The sequence below is a fragment of the Eublepharis macularius genome, chromosome 2 (assembly GCF_028583425.1).
Source record: "Eublepharis macularius isolate TG4126 chromosome 2, MPM_Emac_v1.0, whole genome shotgun sequence".
Classification (NCBI taxonomy): Eukaryota; Metazoa; Chordata; class Lepidosauria; order Squamata; family Eublepharidae; genus Eublepharis; species Eublepharis macularius.
In genome coordinates this window covers 46,838,971-46,858,159 of record NC_072791.1, presented here as the reverse complement: position 1 = coordinate 46,858,159, position 19,189 = coordinate 46,838,971, and the positions used below count along the sequence as shown (strand labels likewise).

Genomic DNA, 19,189 nt, shown 5'->3' with positions numbered 1-19,189 from the left:
GGCAATAGTGACCTTGATAGACCAGTGGTTTAAGGCAGCTTTAATAATAATAATAATATTCAATTTTTATACTGCCCTTCAGGACAACTTAATGCCCACTCAGAGCAGTTTACAAAGTATGTCATTATTATCCCCACAACAAAACACCCTGTGAGGTGGATGGGGTGAGAGAGCTCCAGAGAGCAGTTACTAGTCCAAGGTCACACAGCTGGCTTCAAGTGGAGGAGTGGGGAATCAAACCTGGCTCTCCAGAGTAGAGTCCCGTGCTCTTAATCACTACACCAAACTGGCTCTCCATCTGCTTGCAAGGATAGGTTTAATTCTCATTCCCACTAGCGCTTTCACGAGATACAACTAAATGAATGGTTGCCATGCACTCTTTTCAGGAAAAATAAAGCACTACATTTGGGGATTCTATAACAGTGGGGGGAAACTTGCTATCGAGCCCTGATGCTGTGTGTCCCTCAGTAACGAGGACTATGTAGGAGGGTATAGTGTAACTCTGTCTTCACATAATCTGAATCTACACGGTGATCACAAGTGCGTAAATACCTCTTAAGAGCAGCTTGTGGGATCCAAAGTCCATTTTTCAAGTAAGAGAAGCCTTACCATTTTTTCACCAACACTGGCAAAATTAGTTGACCTTTTAGAAAATAGGTAGTTCACACTTGCCACCCACCACTCTTCTCTCCCCACAGAAAAAACAGCCTAGTGAAATGGAGTGTGCAAGACAGTCTGCCCACAAGTCACCATTTGTTTCCTGATTTTTATTTTATGCCCCTGAGTTAAGAAGGAGGTGTGTGCCCTTCCTGTGGAGACTAATTTGTCCCAGGGCTTCCTCTTACTGACCTCAACATTAGGGCACTGCCTGTATTTCAGTTTAGCTCCATAAAATGCAAAAAATAATATAGAGCCTCCAATGGCAATTTACATTAACCACCACGAGGACATTCACAACACAGGCTTCTAGCTTTCATATCCACTAAGTTGCAGCACAGCCTTAGAGAGCAATCCTCAGCAAGTCTACTGAAAAGCTTACTCAGGTCTATGCAGCAGGAAAGTTCTTAGGATTGCTCTGTTAAGTCATGTTAATGTATAAAGTGTAGTGAAATTCTACTTATGTTGACCCCCAAAGGGTTTTTAAGGCAAGGGATGAACAGAAGTGGTTTGCCACTGCCTGGCTTTGTGTAGTAACCCTGGACTTCCTTGGTGGTCTCCCATCCAGGTAGTAAACAGGGCTACCCCTGCTTAGCTTCCTAGATCAGGCTTGCATGGGCCATCTAGGTCAAGGCACTGAGTCATGTTTACTCAGAATTAAACTGAATTAATTGGAGCATACTTCAAATAGGGCCAGATCCTACATAGATGTAAAGTGTGACTAATCCCACAGAAATCAATGGATCTAGGAAGGTACACCTAAATTTGCTTAGGACTGGGCTGTTGTGCAGAGGATTGCAAACGTTGTTTAACAAATTTAAAATGCAACCATATGCCAATTTGTACCATTTCTTTGCATATGTTCAACCACTCTGCAAATCTGCCACTTCCACTATGAATGTAAGAAGAACTCTGCTGGGTCAGACCAGTGCTCCAACTAGTGCAGCATCCTGTTTCATATCAACAAATAGGGCACATCTGCCAAGGCCTCTCCCTACCATTGTTTCATAGCCAGAGGCTTATGCCTCTTGCTTATTTTTTTTACGTCATCATTCTCCTTGCCATTTTCAGGCATATGTACATGATTCAAGATGGCTTTCTAACCAGATTACAAAACTAGTCATAAGAAATAGTTTACAAGAGAGGCTTTGATAGGGACGGGGACTAAACACTATGCTATTGGATACTGTCCGCTAATGTAAATATGCACCTACTCAGGAGTTTTTCACGCTGCTAAACATGCCATGGAAATTAGTTATGATGGACCCATTCCAATCCGGTTTCCAGCCTGGCCATGGTATAGAGACAGCTCTGGTCATCCTCATGGATGATCTGTGGTGACACCTGGATCTTCTGACTCACCGCCTCGCCGGATTCCTGGGACAGCCTTGCAGTGGCTGAGTTCTTCTCCATGGTCTGGGACAAAGGGTTGTGCATGGGGAACAGATGTCTGCCCCGCCATTCCTTGGTGTGTGGCGTCCCTCAGGGGCGATTCTTTCTTTGATGTTGTTTAACAGCTATACGCACCCCCTTGCCCAGGTTGCTTGTAGCATTGGGCTGGATTGTCACCAGTATGTGGATGACACCCAGCTCTATTTATTGATGGACAGCCAATTAGAGGTTGCCCCGGATTCCTCACTCTCTACTCCCAAATTTCTCGAAATTTCCTGACCTGAAGCTGCCAGCCCTAGTTGGTTCAGGAAAAAGACTGTAGATTATACTGCGTACTTTCTGTTGATGTAAGCATGTTCTTACTAAATAAACTAAGTCGAATAAACTAAACTTAGTTCCGTGCTATTTAACATGTCATATCAATCTGCTTATTATTTGTTTCAGCATTGGTTTTTTCAGCTATGCATTAGATTTCTGTTTGTTTTCCAGTTTCTGCTATCCTTACCCTACTGTATTGCTTACTGAATGAGAAACATGGACTATAAATAACTTAAACAAAATTAGTAAACAAACAGCGCAGGAAGACACAGAAGCGCACTCTGCAGACAGAGCCGCTGTGCCTTACGCGCCTGCCACATCAAATGGATACCACGCGCCAGTTTTGTACATTTCCTTTTTCGTCTCTCTGCGTGATCCGGACGGGTCTGTCCCGTTCGTTTTCAGAGGCCGACCCTTGCTTACAACTCTATGGTTTGTCCAGGTGGGGCGCCTGGAATTTCCGGCGGTTGTGTGTGCGTCATATCCGGACGATTCTGAGATGCCGGTAAGAAGCGCCTGTCCCGGGAAGGGAAGGATAAACTCGCTCGTCTTCCCTCCCACCCCGCCCCCCTCGGACCGTGGAGGTTGTGGGGTGGGGTCCATCCTGTTCCCGTGACCCCGTCCGCCTCCCGTCCTTCCTGCATCCTGCCTTGTCCCCAGGAGGAGCCTCTGCTCGGCTGTCCGCGGCGTGGGAGTGGCCTCGCTTTTGTCGTGGCCTTGTCGTAGGGCAGTCGACATGGGCCAGGAGGACGCCCCGAGCCCCGCAGGCCTCTCGTCCAAGCGCGCTTGCCTGGGTGCCTCCTGGGGCTGCTAGGGCGGTTCGTCCTGTTCCTGGGGTCAGTAAGTCAGAGCTTGCCCTTGGGTTGGCCTGCCTGCTTAGCCGGTAGAGTTTCGCTGCTGTCTAGTAAGGGGCGGGTGGCCGATTTCCTCTCCGCCGCCCTGCCGATCAGGACAGCCAGTTGTCTTTGTAGCACTTGCTTTGGTCGCTGCAGTGCTTCACTTTAAATACAAATAGAAGAGCAGAGCAAGTCGGTGTTGAGGTCCTTGATCGCCCTCGATCATGGCTGATCGTTTAGGAAAATGGCCTGTATTCTGTCACTTTGCCAAGCGAAGTTTGAAGCCTTCAGCCATCCTATGGTAGGCTACTGCCCAGTGCTCTCAAAGTCCATAATGCCATACAGTATTCTATAAGCCAAAAACGTAGGCTTCTGACCTAAATCTAAATGATGATGGCAGGAGTGATAGGAGACACAGTAGTACCATATGGTGAATATGAGGAATTGGAAACTTCCTTTCATTTGGAGATGAGAATTAGGAGCTTTTAAAGGACTCAGGGTGGGATTTACATAAAAACCTGAAGAAGGAAGGGGATGTTGCAAAAGAGATTCTATGAAGTAGTTTAAGCTGGTTGTGAAATGAAATATGTTCTGTACATGATCAAAGGCTTTCTTACTACTAGACATATTCTACAGTGAGCCATAGCACTGCAAATTGTTTCTGGGACTGATATTTTGTAAGGTCTGGGTCTCTCTTCTTGCCTAGTAGGGTTGTCAGCAGGGATATTTTGGAGATTTGGGGGAGGAGCCAAGGGAAGGGAGGGAGCACAGCAGGGATTTGATACTGTAGAAGTATTCCTTCTAGACCTCTGAGGTTTCTCCACGGCAACTAATCTCTGGAGTTCAATTGTAAATCCAGAAGAATTCAGGGTCCCACCTAGAGATTGGCAGCTCTGTTGCTAGGAGAGTTAAACAGCCTGGTTAAGGCTGTGGCTTGAAAAACAGGAGGACAAAGATAAGGATCTGGACAACAGAGAATTCATGCTGAACCATTGTATTGTGCATTGTAGTATGTAGGTAAATTTATTGTATATGGCCATTGGACTTTGCAAAACATAGCATATGTACAAATTACAACCATAAAATTTAAAAAATTTTAAAATAGACAACATTAAAATTATTCAATATTGTGGTTTGTGAGATTTAATATTTGGTTACCTTCATTTCTCTTCTTTTTCAGATTAAATTGAACATCTCTTTATTACAGCTTCTTTTAAGAAGATCCTCACACAGTTGTGAGGCTGAAATATGTGCATAATCACAGAACATTGTTCACTTTGAACTCTAAGCTTTGTGCCTTACCCAAGTCTACTTTGGGAAACAGAAACTTGAATCAATGTTATCAGATGAGTTAGAGTCTAAGCCAGAGGTGAGTAATGTCTCTACTGTAAATATTATAGTTTGTACAGTTAACACATGGCTAGTAGCTATGGCCATATACTAACGTAAGTTGAAAGTAATAAATAAAACAAGTTACATAATTTTTCATTAAAAGGCTTCAAAGTTGCTCAACTGGCCTAGCTCAAAAGATGTCCTTTGAAAGTCCACCACTTGCACCTACAGGTTACACTTAGAATTCAAGCTCTTAAGGTAATGTATGACTAGTATAGGGTTTCCCAAATCCTGTGATATCAGAGTCGCTAAACTCATAGAAACTAGAACAGTGTTGTCTGCCTACCTAGACCACCGTATTGTTGGAGCAGTTCAACTGCTTGATGTTGGAAAATGCTTGCAGCTGGTGGTGATCCTTAATTTTTACTTACTCTTTGAGTACTGATAGCAGCATTCATTCACAAGCACCAAACAGTATCAAGAAAGCTCACCTCAGAATTTGCAAAAAGTTTTAGAGATAATCTCATTAACTTTGAATTCTGTTAAGTTCATAGATCTGGACAACTATGATATGTATACTCATTTCCACAGTTCAATATCAGCTTTTCATTTGCTTGACTTCTGCTCGCAATAATTGCTTCCTGTGAAAGTTATGGTCTAGAAGCTTTTGAAATTTGACTTTTTAAATTCACAGCACAAGCTGTAATGCCTTGTTGTGAAGCTACCTAACTCATGGTGCAATCTAGTCTAGATGCTGCTGTACGAGAAAGCTCATAAGATGTTTACTAGTGAATATTGCAAAAGAGTATTATGACAGTGGTAATTAGCCCATGGTTTGTGGAACCCTGCTTGCTAGGTTGTGAGCATCTATAGAGCTGCTGTTTTTTTTCTTTTTTGAAAAGGATTTGCTGCTAGTGTGCATAAAAAGAACAAGGATGCCAGGCCTTCCTCTTTGGATGCATGCTGAGAGAAGCAGCAAGATCACTCCATGGTGGAATAGATCCCACCATTCTTTATTACTCGGTATAATATATCTCCTGGTGCTCAGCTTGTGCAGTCTTGTCTCTAGGCTTTTTGTCTGCTGCCCCAAATCCTAGCCTTGATACTGGCGAGGTCATCATTCTTCCCTGCCTTGCTGGCACATGACTTCCTGCAGCCCAGTGGATTCTTTATCTGTAAAGGCTGAAGATCGCTGTCCTAATACCTGTGTATTGTGTTTTCTAGTGTACTCATAGCTGAAAATATTTGGTCGACTATTTGTGGTAGAATAGTAGTCCTAGCATAAGAATGAACATGGGCACAGTACAACAGGATAGCCAGAGTTCAGTATTTGAATAACTGTGAGTAAGTATTGCAATATTGGTGATTTTCTTGTTGTATTTAGGTTCATTTGGTTGATTTTTAATAGAATTCCATCTCAAAGACTAATTCCAAGATTCCTTTATCTGGTACCTCTTGCAATTAAGGCAGAAATTAATACAAATTCTTGAGGTTGTGGGAAAGGGTGGGAGAGAACTAGTAAACTATACTTAGTAAAATCTACTTAACTAGTTTACTCAGTGGCTTTGCAACAGCTCTAGTTACCTGCTACTGGCTTAAAAAAATGTTTATTTTCCAGCTGCTGGTTCAGTTTGTTCAGAACACATCTATTCCATTAGGACAAGGGCTTGTGGAACCTGAACATAAAGATATTACGTGTCTGTCTCTCCTTCCTGTTACTGAATCACCAGAATGCAACAGGTTAATGTTGCCAGGTAAAATCTTAAACTGTTAATTTTAGGGAAAAATTGTTATTGCTTGTGAGATTAATCATATTTAAGAGAGCAAAGTGTCATAGTGTAGCTAAAGTGTTGGTTTTCTGAATAGGAAATCCATGCTCTATATCCTAGGGTTGCCAGAGTGTAGCTGTCTTTAGAGATATAGTGAGATACAAATGTAATAAAAAGAGATTTTTTTATTGAATGGCTTGTCTAATAAAACGACTATCTTCTTATTGTATTCATTTTCTGTAATGTCTAAATGAGGTGGATGATCTTTCAAATTTTAAAGAAGCATTTGATTCTCTTCATTAGATGACTCTCCAGGTCACTCAAGCCCTTCCAAGGATGTTTCGTCTTCTGCTGTCTTGCGAAGTCTACAGGTGAATGTTGGCCCAGATGGTGAGGAAACAAGGGCGCAAACTGTGCAGAAACCACCTGAGCTCCTATCAAGTCCTGACACTTCTAGCTTATTGCAAGACCTCCAACCTAGTGATAGCACTTCCTTTATCCTCCTCAATTTAACACGAACAGGTAATTTTTCTTCACTTTTAACATCTGGTAAAATTTTCCTCCATTCTTAAAATGGCAATAGATGCCTGTCCATGTGAATTCATGGCGATCTGCTTTCAAAAGCATAGAAAGTAGATCATTGCTGAGTTCAGGCAAGGGTCCTGTAACCATCAGCAGCTCTTTCCAGTCCAGTGTCTGGAAATGTTATTACAGATGGTGTGGGAAGTAAGAGCTCTCATCTCTTCTCAGTGTGATGAAACTATCTCTCCTCTAGGCATTGGCTCGCCGTCAGAGCACCTGGTGTTTGTCCAGGATGAAGCAGAGGATTCTGGAAATGACTTCTTCTCCAATGATAGCACAGACAGCAGTACCCCATGGTTTTTACGAGTGCAGGAACTGGCCCATGACAGTTTGATTGCTGCCACTCGAGCCCAGCTTGCCAAGAATGCCAAAGCAAGCAATAATGGTAAGAAGGCTTCTGCTTTTGCCAATGTTCTTTGTTAAGATACCATGTCACTTTAATCAATCAGAATTTACAGGTTACCTGAAAATCTTTTATATATTCTTATATATTATTTTCCTTGAGTTTGAAGGAAAACTAGCCTTACTCTATCTTGCTGATACAATAATTTAATAAAAGTCAATTCTGTTTCAAGGAGCTCCCATCCCCCTGACATTCTTATAAGTTTATATTGAACTGAAGGCCAACATAAAGAAAGTATCTTATACCTAGACTGAATCTCAGTCCACTTGTCTGGCTGTGTGTGCAGTCTTTCGATCTGGCTTAGTAACAAGACCAGATACTGCTCTAGGTGATCTCTTGCCTGTAACAGCTCATGAGCTCTGTCAGACCCCAGGCACTGTGACTCAAAGGCCGCTATACATAGTCAAAGCAGTTGAAATAGCACATGACCAGGCTGAAATAGGTTTGTGGGGAGAAATTGAATGCCATAGGCTGGCAGCTTGTGGCTGGGAGTTGCTTGGACTGCTTTGTCCAGTAGTTGTTGCTGGGCTATATACTGTAGACCACTGGAGACCAGACATTCTCAGCTGGTGCTAAAATTTGATAGCAGAGTGGAAAACTACATGTATGTAGCACACTGACATTATAGATTGTGCCCTCTCCATAGTATGAATGCAAGCAAGCTTAATCCTTTCTCTGAGTGAGGGAACCAATCGTACAGCCCTTAGAATAATGCTGAGCCAACATGTGTGTCATTTTTCATGTTTGTTTGCTGAAAGGGTGCAAAATTGTTTACAAGGGAATGAGTTTTTGGGAGGGGAGAGGCAATGTATCCCCTTTGCTGAAGCAACTGGGCTGGCACTCCATCTTGATCCATGTACATTTGTATTTTATTGAATTTAGTGCTATGGAGACATTCTTAATTGAGTTGGATTTGAGTACAGTGGCACCTTAGAGACCAACAAGATTTTATAGTGTAAGCTTTTGAGAGTCAGATCTCCCTTCTTCAGACATCATATGAAATGAAGACTTAAAAGGCAAATCATAGAATCTTACAGACCATCTAGTCCAACCCCTTACCCAATGCTGGAACAGCCTAAAGCACCCCTCACAAGTATTCATCCAGCTGCTTCTTGAAGACTGCCAATGAGGGAGAACCCACCACATGCCTAGGCAGCTGATTCCACTGCTGAATTACTCAATGTGAAGAAGCTTTTCTTAATGTCCAACTGGTACCTTCCCTCGTGTAGTTTCAACCCATTGTTTCGAGTCCCTATCCTCTGTTGCAACAGGAACAGCTCTTTTCCCTCCTCTAAGTGACAGCCTTTTAAATACTTAAAGAGAACAATGATGTCTCCTCTCAATCACCTCCTAACTGAACATTCCTAAATCCCTCAGTATTTCCTCGTAGGGTTTGGTCTCCAGGCTCCTGATCATCCTGGTTGCTCTCCTCTACAGCTGTTCCAATTTGTCCACATCCTTTTTAAAGTGAGGCCTCCAGACCTGCACACAATACTCCAGGTGAGGCATGACCAACGTGGGATATAGTAGGATAATGTGAAGTGGTATCTGAAGAAGGGACCTCTGATTCTTGAAAGCTGACATTCCGAAAATCTTACTGGTCTCTAAGGTGCCACTGGACTCAAATCCTGCTGTTCAACTGCAGACCAATATGGCTGCCCACCTAAACTATCCTTAATTGTGTTGTATTCTTTTCAGTGGAATGCAGATCCAGATACTCATCCACATTCCACTTCAGTTAGTCATGCTAACTCCATGCAGCTAGAGCTGGAGGAGGATGAAATTCTTGCTTTGTAATGTTGGTAGGCTTTGACACCACCAGCAAAGTGCTGCAGGAAGGAAATATCAGCTCAGTTGCCTGTGTATGCTTTCCCTCCCTGTTCCCGATACAAAAGGAGCACAATGAGAGGTGTTTGCTTCCTGTCGGTGATTGGCTATGTGGAATCATGATTGCCGAGGGTCCCTGATTAATAGATGATGTGTCATAAAGAAGCACTTTTAAATAAATGATGGCATCCAAGGGGCAGTAGATAAGAGGAACTAAAAAGCATGGGAAAGGCAGAGGGGTTTTATGGCTACATCTGCCCCCATTTCCAAAATAACAGCTTACACACTGAGAAGTAAACATGAAAATTCAGCATAGCACTGACTTGAAATATGGAGAAGATCAGCATCTGCTGTATAGGGCTGGTTATATGCAATTCTGAAATGGCCAGTTCATAGGTTTGTATCCTGTTGTTTTTTTACTCTTAGGCACCTGTCACCTTTGCACTTACTCCTGGCTTCAAAGTATCTTTTTCCCCCCATTCCAGGTGAAAATGTTCACGTTTGCTCAGGAGACCCCCAACTGAAAGAATCCAGTCCCATCCCTCATCTGCCCCGTGTGGAGAAAAAACTGAAATGCACAGTCGAGGGCTGTGACAGGACATTTGTGTGGCCGGCCCACTTCAAATATCACCTAAAAACCCACAGGTGTATAGACTTGCTATTGCTGTGACTTTGCAGAGCTCTGCAGACTGTATAGGTATTTATGCAGTACATTATTGAGTCCCACTCTGGAACAATCCAGCATTCAAGTACAGGGAACAAATAACAAAATGAACTCTCTGCCCTCTTGTTTGAATCCTAGGCTTGAATAGTGAGTCTCTATACTGTGTGAACTTCTACGGCATCTTTTAATTCTGTTTGCCTTGGTTAAAATACTTTGGCTCCCTGCTTTTTGTAGTTTACAAGCCACTGGCCAAACTTCTGCTGTTTAATTGCTGAGGCTTCTTCATATATTTCTTTAACCAAAACAGTGTTGAGATATTTCTGTTCTGACCAGGACATTCATGGTCTATAATCTTTTAAGTGAGATTCAGTGTCTGTGTAATACTACTGTAGTTTTACTACAGTGGCTGTCTACTCTAGTACAAATGAGCACTAAATTGCTGGCTTGGTGATGGGCAATTCTTACTGCCTTGTTTGTGTGTATCATCATTCATTGCCTGTACAATTTAATTACGGTAAAACTCATTGCCAATTTTGAAAAGTTAAATGTTGTTCCAACAAAAGATGTCAAAATATAATCTCGCTCTAAATAATTTCACATTAAAAATAAATCAGAATAAAGTTCTGGCCATGTTGCTTTGCTGCTGTTTCATCATTTTCCCTTGCCTTTTTGAATAGCAATTAACCTCCTCCCCCAACTTTGTATTGTGCATCAGCAGAAAACAGCTTGCTACCAGCAATGTGTGTAACGCTGGCATGAAACCTGTTTTGTTTTCCAGGAATGACCGTTCCTTTATTTGTCCTGCAAAAGATTGTGGGAAAAGCTTCTATGTACTGCAGAGGCTGAAAGTGCATATGAGAACGCACAATGGCGAGAAGCCATTCATCTGTACTGAGCTAGGCTGTGGGAAACAGTTCACAACAGCTGGGAATTTAAAGAATCATCTGAGAATTCATACTGGTATGTGCTCCTATTTTTTTTTAATCCTGTATTGTGGTTTTCATGCGTTGCTAAACTTTTCAAGAAATGGGTTTGGTGAGAATGCTACTGCATAATTATGAATTCTGCAGCTAGGTATCACAGATGTACAATGCATTTAGTATTCTATATTTGTTATGCCTGTTATTTTGTTATTGTATTATTATTTTATTGTTCTTTTTTAATATTTGCATGTGTATGTAAAAATTATCCTGTACACTCTCAGTTGCAAACTTTATAGGTGGCTTAGAAAAATCTACATTTAAACCAATAAAAAGCATTCAGATCATCAACTATCGCAAATAATCACCAGTTAAAAACCAGCTACTTCTACGATTGAGGGCATACAGGGAAAGTGTCTTAAGTCTGTCTTAACTCATGGGCAGATTTTTTTGGGAGAACACTGTCCTTTAGGTCAGACACTGTATTAGGCTTAATGGGCAATAGCCAGCATTTTAAGTTGTGCTTGGAAGTAAAATAGCCATTGCAACTGTTTAAAAACAAATAAAATACCCTAACTATAACTTGTTGCAATCCAGGGGAAAAACCCTTCTTGTGTGAGGCTCAGGGGTGTGGTCGTTCCTTTGCCGAATACTCCAGCCTTCGGAAACACCTGGTTGTCCACTCAGGTATGGATTGTGTAATAGTGCCTGTCTTGGAGACAACTGTGTATGCCTTGTTTCTGTTGAGCAATAATTGATCCTGTTTTTTGTTTTTTGCTGATGCTGCTGTACTAATTTATCTTTGCTAATTTACCTTCTTAACCCTTCATTCTTATGTAGGCCAAAAACTCTCCTCCTCAATGTACAAGATTGTGGGCCAAATTTATTTACATTATTTATAGTCTGCCTTTCTCATTGAGAATCAAGGCGGATTACACAATGTAAGTCAATGAAATCAATAAGCAATGTAGTTAGGCTAGGATTGTAGAAATCTGAAACAAAGCATAAATATTTAATATGACATGTTGAACTATTTATTATTAATTGTATTGAATTTATATTCCGCTTTCCCTGCAAGCAAACTCAGAGCAGATCATGCAAGTAATAAATACAGTAAAAACATGGTAGCAAAAGTTAAACAATCAATCACTCAGTGTGAAATCAATGTAGAAAATGCCGTGACAGCAAGATAATACAGTGACAGATAATACATACTATATACAGTTGTACAGCCCATAGTATCTTTCTCTTTATTAAAGCATCTTCTTGAACCGTTCCATTATCATATAGTCCTATTGCCTTTATAAAAATGTACTCGTGAATAATTCTGCTTTACATAATTTGCAGAATGCCTGAAGCATGGAAGCTTCTCAGGCAGGCTGTTCCACAGGGTCAGGGCCGCTACAGCAAAAGCACATATATGGGCAATTATTGGTCTTCCCCATTTGCAAGAAGGCACCCTGCTCAGATAAGTGAAGTTGTCATGGCAGAGCATAGCTGGAAAGGGGCCCCTGCAGATATGAGGGTTCAAGGCCATAAATGGCTTTGTTATATGATAGCCAGTACCTGGAATTGTACCTGGTAACCCATGTGCAACCATTGGAATGACTGCAGAATGGTATAATATGCAACAACCGAGCTCTGGCATTCTGCAGTAACTGGAATATCTGAGGGGAGATTCTATGTCCAGTACATTACGGTAATGTTGTCTTAGTGTTACTATGGCATGGATCCAGGTTGCCAGATCGGCCAGGTCAAGTTAGGGGACCATCTTCCACATTAAACTAAGCTGCAAGAAAGCATTTTTTGTAGCTTCATTAACTTGCCTTTCCAGAATAAATGTTGAGTCCAGTATGATCCCTAGGCTCTTAACCGAGTCAAGAATGGTCCATTGAACCCTATAGGTCAAGACTTATTGGACAGAGACTTCACATTGCTTATATTTGCTGGCAAGAATTAACAATGAATGTCATAATCCATTTCTAGTGCTAAGCCTTTCTGGTCTGTAATGATGAGAAACTACTGCATAGAAAATGAATGCTTTATACCTGATTTAGCAGTTCTCTTTGCCCTTTTTTTTTTTTTTTTTTTTTTTAGGAGTAAAGCCCCATCAATGCCATATCTGTGGGAAGACATTTTCTCAAAGTGGTAGTAGGAATGTTCACATGAAGAAACATCATTCTAGAGCTGGAACAGTTAGTGACATTAGCAACACACAGCATGAACCAACAGGTAGGAACTAAATAGGCTGGGAAGGACACCTGTTTCTCTCTTCCTGTGTAGTAATGAAGGGATGGGTCAGTTTGGAAAGACAGCCTGTTCTTCCATAGGCTACTAAGATAAGCTGGTAATGGAAATGGCTCTTGCGGGGGGCTGTGGAAACAAGCCTATGAAGAACCTTTGTGGGTGGGAACCTTACAATAAGAGTGTTTGACCAATAAGTTTTGAAGCTTTCTTGGTTTTGAAGAGTCTTCCTAAATGTCATCTGAGAGGCACAGTCTTTTCCTTACCCAGAAGGGGGGTGGTGGTGGTGTGTGTGTGTGTGTGTGTGTGTGTGTGTGTGTAATTTTATATGGCATCTCGTAATCATACAGTCCTCTTGTCCTGTAAACTGCCTCAACAAATTGATTAAAGACGATTCCTTTTTGAGGCTACCTATCTTGTTCCTTCCTTATCAAATTGAGCCTGTTGGAATGATCAGGAATACCACTCAGCCTACCAGTGCCCAGAAAACACGTCTTAAGGGGGCATTAAAATAGATTGAATCCTAACTTTTTCTTCTGTCTCATCTGAGACTCTTTCTCGCTGTAGCCTCTGTCCCACATGGCTTTTGTTGCACATCTTCCACCATAGCCTTTCTGTTGGTCAGAGTCCCCCCCCCCCCTTTCACCAGTTGAAAAGCTCAGTGAGTTTGAAAACAATTCTCTGATTTCTGTGGTATGGAGAAATCCCATTCTATGTTGTGGAAGATATTAAAGGAGTGTTGTAGCTACTCAGCTCCTAGCATGCTGTATTTTCCACAGAATCACTGATGGGCAGTAGTTTACTGGAAGAATCTGAAGTACACAGTAAGAACCTGGTGTCCATAAGCTCACCACCTAGCCTTGGCGTAGCATCCTTGCACCTGCCTGACACTGAATCAATTATTGGTATAAAAGAGGGTGAGATACTGTTTCTGTCTAATATCAAAGAAGGTTTATTTGGTAGCAGGGCGGGGGAGGGAGATGGGAAGGGAAGGTTATCTTGTACTTGACATTTGTGTGAGATGGGAGAATGGCTTGGTTCCTATGACATTCTTCTCCTTGCACTTCTTTCCAGCCACCATGGAAGCTTTCCTCAACTGCAGCACTCACTTCCTCTGCCACTAGCACTTCCGTGTGTGCAAGATCAGTGTTTTTCAAGGAGCCCTTACACTCAGATGTGCTAGCGGAAGAAGGAAAGAAACTGAGGTTTTTTTCTGCATCCTGTTCAGCCAAATCCTCTCTCATCTACAAATTAGATGCCTCTCCCTCCTGAAGGTTGGCTGCCATATGGTCTATTCTTTCTATTTACTGTAGTGTGGTCTGTAGGGTTGGAATTGGATTGTGTGATATAGCTTGGGTCTGTACCTAGAGCAGTTGGGTATAAGGGTACATTATAAATTAAGGAGCCTCTAAATTGGCTGTAAATGAGAACAGTGGCTTAGACTCAAGCACAGGTTGCTGATTTGGGATTTATGAGTAGGCCCAGAACATTGGCCTCATGAATATGGCATACATATGCCTACATCTCACTTTTGAGGGAAGAGCCCTGGAAATATAAAACATAGATTATTTGTTTGCATTAAACTTGATCAAAATATATGACTGTCTTTTGCTTTTTGTTACTTCTGTGTTTCCTGTAGTCCCTTAGTTAACCACCACTTTGGGAGTGGTTGCTGTCATCAAATTATTAGTATTCCTTTCTAATGCTGTAAAAGATTGATTTTTCCAGCATTCTAACTGCCAGTCTTCCCTGCATTTGCTGTAAACATCCATCCCAGTAGCCTTTATCTAGAGATCTAAAGTGAGCTGCCTGAGAAGAATCCCATATGAATGGTTTGCTACATATAATGTCTACTTCTGTTTGGTTTGTAGAGGTTCTTGCAGAAGCAGCAACAAACTCTCTCCATGCTGTATCAGATGTTGTATTGCCATCTCATCATCTAATGCCCTTGTCAACATCTAGACACTCTTATGGGGTGTCAGCTTTGCTGCAGTAAACCCACAGGTCAGTTTGAGCATACTAATCTGGTCTCTGTAAACTTCAGGAAATGTTTAATTTGGGAACTGTTTGGAGAAGAGAATATTTTTTTAAAGCATGAAATTCTTCAGTGGAGAATTGGGTATCTCTATAAGATGCTAGTGTCTTTACATTTCTCCTTTAAAAATAGTTCTATTAAAGTTACTAAATTTAAAATACCTAAATTTTCTACACCATAAAACAGATTTTTTTTACTCTTTTATGTACTGTATTTAATCTCATGTTCCTGAGGACTGTAGTGCAGCACACAAGGTTGTCCCTCCCCTATTTTGTCCCTGAAACAACCATGTGAGGCTGAGAAAAAGTGTGATTAGTCCAAGGTTGCTGATGAACTTCATTGGCCGAGTAAGGATTTGAACCTGGGTCTCCCAGATACTGATCCAACACTACCCAATAAACCCCAGACTTTTTAAATTAAAGGAGTTCTTCATCATCCAAGTAATTTGTGATATACTTGGTAATAGTGGCATGCAGTTGTTTTCACATTACTCCTTTGGAGTCAGTGTTGTCTGTTGGCATCAGTTCTTTTTGTAAAGCTTATTACAGTACATAAGTGACGTGGTTTTTCCTCAATGTAAATATGACTGATAAGTTAGCACTTTCTTTACTGAACCCGTTTGTTAGCTGCACAATGACTAGGTATTGTGGACATGCTGCATAGAGAGGTGGCTTCTGGCAAAATAACATCCTCCTCAACAAACCATGGTGGTATAGTATCATGACATGAGAAGCAAAGCACTTCCTCCTGAGTGGAATTCTCCAAGCATTGGGTTCTGCTTAAAGATTAAATGTAAAGATATCATTCCATATATAAAAGGTGTTTTGCTCACATCAAGTTTTTTTTATACCTCATGCTAGAGCATTCTATGAGAAAAGGGAAAAGAAACCTAAAGGTGTTTCTTGTGGCATTTTGCCCCCTTTATGTGACCTGTGTATTGCTGCCTCTCTGCTTTTCTTAGTGTTCCCTTAGGTTTTTTTGCTGCCTCCTTCTCACCTTAGTTTTTCTCAGTTTGGTTTATCATATAGAAACGCTTAGTTACAGATGGTAGAATGACAGAATGGTCACTGTGTGGTGGGGGGCTGTGAGGGGAAAAATGGGATCAAGATGAAACAGGCATTTTACTTAATAAAAAATAGAGGTTATTTATAAGTACATATACATAATGGTTGCAAAGTAATTCATAAATGTATTGGCTTCAGAATAGTTCATAAGAGTAGTGATTTCAAAATAGGTACAGATCTTCAAAATGTTTCTACACGCTCAGTCACAAAGACTTAATTTCCCTTACCATTGTCACTTAGGCTAAGAATATCCCCAGTAGAGTAGAGTAAAAGTAGAACATGGAATTCTCTGAATTCCCAGAAGTTCACATGCCACATAGGTTTATTTCATCCCAGACGTAAAGCACACAGACTTCATTCCTCACCTCTTCACTCACGGAATAATTCTCTCCTCTCACCCACATTACTCGGACTCCTTCCCTCAGCGCTTTGACTAAACTGCATTTCACTCCACAGCTACCATCTAATCACAGCACATTTCACTTGCCCCTTCAGCCCCATTCCTTTCTTTAGTGGCCTGCATTTTTAACCTTAGCAACCTACATTCCAAATCCCACATTAACCAGAAGAAATAAAACGAACAATTTACATGGCAAAACATTATGCTTCTGTTTGTGCAAGTATGAGATCTCATAAATACCAATGTGTTAGACTGTATAAGCATGTCGAGAACAATTTTAGCAGTTGCATTCTTTTGTTACAACTCTTATAGATATATTTTCCCTACTTGCATTCACTTAGTGATGCTTTTGTTCCAAAACACCATCAGATCTTTGGACAGATCGTTTTAAAAAATGAGGGTGTTATGACCTGTACTTTCTTTGGGGTAGATTTTTCTTTTAATCTTCCCCTTACACCCTCTGGGTAGTTTGCTGCCACCAGGAATATATTATTCCAAAATATTTTATTCAAATTTTCCCCTTTGGTAACGTGTTTAAGCGTCAGGCTCCTTCGTGGTTCTCTGTGGCCCTGAGGATAGGAATGGGATATAGCAATGACAGCTACACTGGGATATAACAAAACAAAATAAATGTTTATTTTTCAAGAAGCGTATTGGTTTCATAAAAGTAGTTCTTGGTTCTTAAAGTTACTTCCTATAAACTCATTCACACAGATCTCTTGTAAGGCTTCACACACAGTTAGCCTCTTTCTCTAGGCTCTATATTTCTCTCACAGAAAACTCCTCAGGCAGCACACAGCTGGCCTCTCTTTCCCTGACTGTCTTTTCACAAACATGCTCAGTTCAGGTTCCACACAGGTTATATTTCTCTCATAAAACACTTCAACATATTCAGGCAGCACACAGCTAGCCTGCTTTCTTCTGACTGAAACCTTTTCTCCCTGCTCTGTTAGTCTAAACTGCATTCACTTCGCCCACACTCTCAGTCACCAACCAATCATATCACTCATTCTTCCCTCTCTCACCCCCACTCTTCACTTAGCTCAAACCAAGCATTTAAAGACACATGCACACATTTACTTGGAATCATTACAGAGGGGTACAAATTATTTGGTGTTCTTTAGTTTGAAATTAAAGTATGTACTTCAGTTCCTGATGAATAGGGCCACAGAAGTGACCAGTCTACTCATCCATGTCTATCTGGGCTAGTCAGTTATATAGTATAGTGATGTCCTGAAAGAAAAACAAAAGGATGTAAAATGATGGAATCTGTTGTTACGTGAGTTTATTTTGTATACATGAAGAACGGAACTAGTCTGAATAAATAATATGTTGACTTCACAGTTACAAAAAGAAGAGCCAAGCAATGACGTATTGAAAACAAGTAATGAAGCTAAAGAACAGGCTTATGTGATGTGCTCAAGAAGCCATTTTGGTACCAGAATTCTCAGTATGTATGCTGTGCTATTAGCATACTTCTCATGATATGCCAGCCTGGAATATGGTTCTGCTTTAGTCACTGGAAACACTTCCTGAAGAATGGAGTCGGGAACTACTAATATTTGAACAGTGTATTGTTCCTGTTGAATCTGGTGCCCGAAAGCCAGGAGGCAGTGTTCTTATAACTACCCATAATTCACTTTTTCCCTCCTGAAGCTGATCATAGGCTCCGGCATCATACTGGCTTCTTGTTCTTGGGAAGAATTTTTAGATTGTAGTGCATCCTGCAATAAGGCACTGCACTCTGCTCTTGCTTCTGAGCTATAGGGGTGGCTGTGTGGTTTTTCTTTGGAGCTGGAGTATCTGTATCCCTTTGCTTTGTGCAGATACATCCGCTAATGCTGCTTATGCTGCAACCTGAAGATCTGATGTTCAGAATATTGCCTCAGACACCCTGTACTTGCTTTTCTGTGATATTTTAATTTCTAATTATTAGGGCCTTTAATTTAAAAAAAATCAGACATAGAAACTATGGTGTTCTCATGTAAATAAATGATGTACTTCCAACTCCTAATATAGTTTGCGCGTATGTTCAGAGGTACAAGGTGTATGATTATATCCCAAGGCTAAATGCCAGGAACTACTACATGCAATAATATGTATTTGTATTTCAGTGGTAAATGCATTACATTATAAAAGTATCAATAAGGGTGATTGAGAGATCCTCTAGACCATACAGAAGTATTGGCGAAGCCAAAAGGAAGAAGTTCTAGAGGAGCAGCTATGTTCATCTGTTGTAGTGAAAGCAAAAATGAAGTTGTATTGTACCTTTAAGGCCAACAGACTGATTACCCCCATAAAAGGTTACACTGTACAGCCTATCAAATACAGATAGTGCATCACTTCATCTCATCTGATGAATAATATTTGATTTATACTTCCCTTCAGGACAACTTAAGAGCAGCTTACAAAGTATGTTATTATCCCCACAACAAAACACCCTGTGAGAGTGTTCTGTTGGGGGGGGTGGAGCTGAGAGAGCTCCTAGAAGCTGTGACTGACCCAAGTTCACCCAGCTGGTTTCAAGTGGAAGAGTGGGGAATCAAACCCTGTTCTCCAGATTAGAGTCCCATCCCATTATCTTAACCGCTACACCAAACTGGCTGTCAGTATCTAATTCATGTAAGCTAACGCTTCTAAATAAATCAGCCCTTTCTATAAGAAGTTGTACCTGATGGTAATGAGTTCATTTTTGATATATGCTTGGTAAGTCAAAATCCTTTTATGAATAATTTTAGAAATAGCT

General features: G+C 41.1%; 1 protein-coding gene across 1 annotated transcript; it reads left to right on the top strand.

Moving 5' to 3' along the window:
- Positions 1-2,885: 2,885 nt before the first annotated feature.
- Positions 2,886-19,113, top strand: ZNF410 (zinc finger protein 410). The gene is made up of 12 exons (XM_054972257.1): positions 2,886-3,203; positions 4,384-4,572; positions 6,154-6,289; positions 6,608-6,826; positions 7,080-7,271; positions 9,602-9,761; positions 10,559-10,740; positions 11,298-11,387; positions 12,798-12,932; positions 13,724-13,861; positions 14,816-14,948; positions 17,788-19,113. The coding sequence occupies exons 2-11, from the start codon at positions 4,540-4,542 to the stop codon at positions 14,938-14,940; spliced, it is 1,410 nt and encodes a 469-aa protein (XP_054828232.1). The 5' UTR covers positions 2,886-3,203; positions 4,384-4,539; the 3' UTR covers positions 14,941-14,948; positions 17,788-19,113.
- Positions 19,114-19,189: the final 76 nt, after the last annotated feature.

Coding starts and splice junctions, on each gene's coding strand:
- ZNF410 (XM_054972257.1), top strand. CDS start 4,540: ATGTTATCAGATGAGTTAGAGTCTAAGCCAGAG. Junction 4,573..6,153: donor AGTTAGAGTCTAAGCCAGAG/GTGAGTAATGTC, acceptor TTTATTTTCCAG/CTGCTGGTTCAGTTTGTTCA. Junction 12,933..13,723: donor CACACAGCATGAACCAACAG/GTAGGAACTAAA, acceptor TATTTTCCACAG/AATCACTGATGGGCAGTAGT.